Source organism: Tupaia chinensis, unplaced genomic scaffold (assembly GCF_000334495.1).
Source record: "Tupaia chinensis unplaced genomic scaffold, TupChi_1.0 Scaffold000574_1, whole genome shotgun sequence".
Taxonomy (NCBI): domain Eukaryota; kingdom Metazoa; phylum Chordata; class Mammalia; order Scandentia; family Tupaiidae; genus Tupaia; species Tupaia belangeri.
Genome location: NW_006160088.1, coordinates 2,741,762 through 2,747,551, shown reverse-complemented (window position 1 = coordinate 2,747,551; position 5,790 = coordinate 2,741,762). Strand labels below are relative to the sequence as shown.

At 45.8% G+C, this 5,790-nt stretch overlaps 1 protein-coding gene across 2 annotated transcripts in view; it reads right to left on the bottom strand.

Moving 5' to 3' along the window:
* Positions 1-5,790, bottom strand: part of PIK3CB (phosphatidylinositol-4,5-bisphosphate 3-kinase catalytic subunit beta) — a 134,175-nt gene that overhangs the window by 61,642 nt on the left and 66,743 nt on the right. For both annotated transcript variants that reach the window (XM_006158178.3, XM_027775577.1), the window contains exon 8: positions 933-1,184. In XM_006158178.3, the coding sequence (XP_006158240.1) occupies positions 933-1,184 (252 nt within the window). The remainder of the gene's footprint in view (positions 1-932; positions 1,185-5,790) is intronic.

Sequence of the window (5,790 nt, the reverse complement as noted above, 5' to 3'; positions counted from 1 at the left end):
CGGGCGCGTGTGCGTGCGTGCCCAAGATCCCGAGAGGAGAATGGAGGAGAAGGGATTGTGGCGTGGCCATCCCCCCTGGGGGGTGATTTCTCACTTTCTGTCTCTCTGTCTCTGTCTGTCTGGCGAGCGCACACGCCCTATAGCAAAAGCCTCTTTAAAAAAAAAAAAAGAGAGAATTTTTTTAGAAGAATATATGATGGTCACCAGGGGATATGTGACATTCCCGTGTCAAGAATAAAAGGATGCCAATTCATACAGATTTACATAGTAACTGGGTTTTAGAAACCATAAAATCCAGGTCTACAACTCCCTCAGAAGCATTTCAGAAAGAAGAAAATGAAAAACACCTGACTTAAAAAAAAAACAAAAAAAACAGTGAAATGGAAGATGAGATTACAACAACAGATTTTCCATCCTCTAACCATGAGTTCAAAATCCAAGCAACTCTGAAAACTAAAGGACTGTCTGTAATTCCTGTGACAGCAAAATGCAGCCAGTGATGACAGGACGCTGCCAACAGCCTCGTCACACCGAGAATGGATATTCGTAAAATCCACTCCCAATGCTTTGGTGTGTGAATCCACCTTCCTGCCCCATAGCCCCTAAAGTGTGTTGCCCTATGACCTACGCCCTTTCTAAAAGGAAAAAAAAAATTCACTGGGGATTTGAGGTAAGGAACTGTGGTTCTGAAAAATTTTTAAATTATCTTCCATTTTTTAAATTTATAGCTTCCGAAGAGTATATTTCATTTGTAACTGAACACTTGAGGTATAAAATTCACTGAGCGCCAAAAGAAGATGAGTGGACAAGGCATAAACGTGGAGATTGTTTTCTTCTGTAAGTCAGGTCTTAAGGACCCAGGTTACATGATATAACTTCGTCTACGTTACTCAGTTACTTCTTAGGCTTCAAATTATCCCACATATCATTACCACTTTTCCAGCTTTCCTGATGGTCTGGTATTTAGAGGGATTAATAGTTTTAGTTGATTTCTTCGTCTTCACTTTATCCAAAACCGCGTAAACAGCGAAACATAACCGTGCCATCCTCGGCAAGTCACATATGTTAATATCGAACTCCAGCGGCTCGTTCCAAACGTGGTCGTTCTTTCCTGATATCTCTGAGCTCACGATGGTTTTACACAAGAGCTCAGTACCGTGAAAAAGACCAGCTCTGACATGAACCTGCAAAGGTAGAGACAAAAACACACGTGAAATGATGAATACCGTAGCACTGAAACACCTCCATTTCAGAGAACGAAGAAACATAATGTAGAAAGAGGAAGCACACAGAGTTTGGGAAAGCCTAACCATCCGTGCGAGCTCAGCCTGTAAGCATCACATCGTTCACTAAACTGTAGGCATGATAAATTTTTGTTCTCTTTTTTGGAGAGATTTTTGCTATAGGGCGCGTGCGTTCGCCAGAAAGACAGAGACAGACAGAAAGCAAGAAATCATCCCCCAGGGGGGATGGCCACACCACAATCCCTTCTCCTCCATTCTCCTCTTGGGATCTTGGGCATGCACACACACACGCCCGGCATGAGTTTAAGCCACCGGGTCCGGGACTCAAACCATGGTCGACTACGTGGGAGTCCAGCGACATAGCCAATATGCTAACTGCTGGTCCCAGGCATGATAAATTTTTACAATCACTTAACTTTCCTTATTTATCACCATTCTTCTGCTGAGTCTGTTGAATACTTTTTATATTTATTTCATTGCAACTCAAAATGTTTCATCTCATTCTTCCTGACACCTTCTGTTTCTAAGATGGAAATCTCTCCCGTTCCATTCCTTTCTGTCGCATTTGCCCCTAGCTGTTAGAGCATTTTTCTAGCTCCTTTAATCTTTGCACAATAATTGCAGCGTCTGTGCCACCCCAGCACTGACATCTGCTGGCTGTTGACAATCACCATTCATACAACTTGGATTTTCTGGTTTCCTGCCAAGTAATTTTTCATTGTTTTCCAGACATTTTAACTACTATGTTGAAGAACTCTGTGTCTTGTTTATATACTATGGAGAATAGTGATGTTGGTATTTTCTTTCTTTTTTTCTTTTTTTAAAGAGAGGTTTTGGGTATAGGGCACATGCGCTCGCCAGAAAGACAGAGAGAGACAGAGAGACGGAAAGTGAGAACTCTCCCCCCAGGGGGGATGGTCACGCCACAGTCCCTTCTCCTCCATTCTCCTCTCGGGATCTCGGGTATGCAAGCACATGTGCCCAAGCGTGAGTTTAAGGCACTAGGTCTAAGACTCGAACCGCGGTCAACTACATGGGAGTCCAGCGACATAGCTATTATGCTAACTGCTGGTCCTGATGTCGGTATTTTCTATCAATGGTTAGGTTCAAGTTGCAAGTTCCAAGAAGCGTTCTGTGAGCTGTAGTTCCAGTGCCAGTTCAGCTTTCAAATCTTTTTATTATTGTTATTTTCCTTTATAAAGCATAGTTTTACAATGTGACCCCTGCCTCAGCCTCCTGAGTGGCTGGGATGACAGGAACGCAAACCCAGTATGCATTGGACCTGAGTCTTTAATATGACCTCGGCCTGGTAAGTAGCTGTGTCTGTCTATCGCTGTGCTGCCATGGTTGGTACTCAGTTTTCAAAACAATACTTTAAAAGTTTCCTTCTCCTTTTCATGAGAGAGGGGCAGAGACAGAGGCCCCCATTAGGGACTCACTCTGCCACCATCCCTGTCCCCACCTCACAGTCCCCACCTCCACTGCAGCCGTCCCAGCTAGCCACAGCTTCGGCCTGCTCAGTATGCTCAGGGTGACCATTGGCTCCAGCGCCGCGTCCCGGCGCCACTGCGGCTAGGCGTTCAGATCACCTGTAGGGCATTCACATCCCTGTCCAAGGTGTATTTCACAAACCGACCACTCTGGGACTTGGGTGGGGTCAATGCCACCGTTCAGTTCTCAAAGTATGCGGCGTCTTCAAGAAGTTTATGGAAAATGTGTTATGAAAAAACTATGCACGGATTTCAAAATTTTGTTGCACCAAAATAAATTTGCACATTAATTCCAATTTTGGAGAAATTACTGAAGTTCCCTCTGTGCTGCTAAATCGTGTGTATGGGTCGGGAACAAGCGTACAAGCACGACTACTTTGAAGAGGTTGCTATCCTGAGCTCCTCCCACCGTGCAACCTTCCAGATGTTTTTTGGTAGCCTGGGGCTCCCCTTGACTTATCACTCAACGAGAACGAGGCTTTATCTCGGTCATGCTCCCTGCGGCTGTGCTGAGCAGTGTGGAAGGGCAGAGTGGACAGAGCACCAGCCGATGGGGGTCTACTCCATGCTCCAGGGACCGCGTCTACTGATTACAGAGGGAGCTGGAATTCCGCGCGTTCTAAGACTCTTGCTATTCCTACCACTTCAGTGCTGCCACAGCACTGATGACAGGGACACAGGGCAAGGGGGTGGGGGGGCGACAGCAGAGTGGTGTAAGGGTGCAGGACTCCCACACGGCCGACCACGGTTTGAGTCTCGGACTTGGCGGCTTGCTTTCTCAATCCCCCCCACCCCGCCACTCCCATCCTTCTCTGGTCGAATTAAAATAAATAAATAAACAAAGTTAAATAAAATTTAAAAAGAAAAAACAAAGGGGAGGTTAAAAAGGGTAAAATCTGAATTTTGTCAGGGCCAGCAGATGGTGTGGCAGTAACGTTACTAGACTCCCACATGGCTGACTGCGGTTCGAGTCCCAGAGCCAGTGGTTTGCAAGTCACGCTGGGTGCATGTTTGTGCATGCCCAAGATCCCAGGAGAGTGGAGGAGAAAGGACTGTGGCAGGGCCATCCTCCCAGGGCTGTGATTTCTCACCTTCGCTCTGTCTGTCTCTTTCTGTCTGTCTCTGTCTCTGTGGCAAGTGTACACACCCTGAGGCAAAAGCTGCTACCAAAAATATATAAATAAATCTGCATTCTTCCTGAGAGCTAAAAAACTCTCTTCTGCCCCTGTCACTGAACTGCCGAGGACTCAGGGGTACTTTTCTCACTTTCCTGTTCATCAATACGAAGGATTCACAAAGCTCATTGAGCTAGAGTCTCTTGTGAAGGTAAGGAGACGGGAAGAAAAAGAGCAGTAACTTTCTTTTTGATATAGGGCATATGTCCTCACTGGAGGGGTCGGGGAAGGGAAGGAAGGACAGAAATCACGCCCAGGAAGGATGTCCACGCCACCACCTCTCGTCCTCCGTCGTCCCCTCAGGACGTCAGACACGTGTACACTCGCCCAGTGCATCTGCCAAGCCTCTGGGTCTGAGACTCAACTGCGAACCTGGCCGTGTGGGATCCGGTGCCTTAAGCACCACGCCACCTGCTTGCCCCCATAGGTTTTTCTTAATGATATCTTTACTTTTTCTTTTGTTTGACATTTATTGCAACAATCATGCTATACTTCTGTAATTTAAAAAGTTTCTAAGGAAAAATTAAATTGAGAGAAAAGAAGATGTAAATTTAAAACAGAAAATAAAGGCTAATTGGCCATAAATACATTCATTACCAAAAAATCTACCTCAGAATATAAAAGCGAAGTTCTTATTTTAATTATGGCTAAGAATCGACTGATTGTTCATATTTAAGGAATACCACATGATGTTTGGGGACACACGTGACATAGTCGTGATTACTACAGTCAAATAAACTAACATCACCATCAGCAGTTACCTTTTTTCTTTGTAAGCGTATCTGAAATCACCTCATAAAATTCCCACTATATGGGACCAGCAGTTAGCATAATGGCTATGTCGCTGGACTCCCATGTAGTCAACCACAGTTCGAGTCTTCGCCCAGTGACTTATCTCACACCAGGTGCATGTGTGTGTGTCCCCAAGATCCCGAGAGGAGAATGGAGGAGAAGGGACTGTGGCGTGGCCATCCCTCTGGGGGGTGATTTCTCACTTCCTGTCTCTCTGTCTGTCTTTCTGGCAAGTGCACGTGCCCTACAGCAAAAACCTGTCAAAAAAAATAATAATCTAGTATACAAGCAGGACTATCCACCTAAGATAACCGTCTCTGGACCCTCTCCTATCTCTCCATTCTCCCATAGCCCCTGCCTCCCACCCTTGGTAACCACTCTTCTTCTCTCCCAAACAATCTTCGATGGCCACGGACAAAAGCAAATCGCTGGTCATTTCTGACAAAATGCTCCTGACTACATTCTCAAGCCAACAAACATTTCAAACTAACCAAATCTCTTTCGTAGATGACAAAACTCTTCTCTTAATTTCCTGCCCGGCACAGCAAGAAAAAGGCACGTGTCACACGCTGGTACAAAATGCCTCGTTAGGGCTTTAGTTAATTGCAGGGGGTTGTGCAATAAATCCCCACGTGTTGATAGCTCGTGGTCTATAACGTAGTCGTCTGCTTTCTTCCAGGAAATGGAACTACATTTTCTCTGCGCTCAGCAAAGTTCAAAGAAAAAAAAGGCCGAGAGAAAAGGCTGGGCGCAGTTCTAAGCGAGGCTGGAAAAGGCCGTCCGCTTGGAACATGTGACCTGCTGGCTGTGGCCTGACTCGCCTGCTGGAACCCTATTCTACAACAACTTCTACATAATAAAATCTGGAAAAACGATGTCCATTTTCCAGCAGATCTTTAGCTATTTTTTTAAAATTCAAATACTGTTCAGCTACTTCAAAACAAAAATGCTCGGGACCAGCAGTTAGCATAATGGCTATGTCGCTGGACTCCCACGTAGTCGACCGTGGTTCAAGTCCCGGACCCGGTGGCTTAAACTCACGCCGGGCGCGTGTGCGTGCGTGCCCAAGATCCCGAGAGGAGAGTGGAG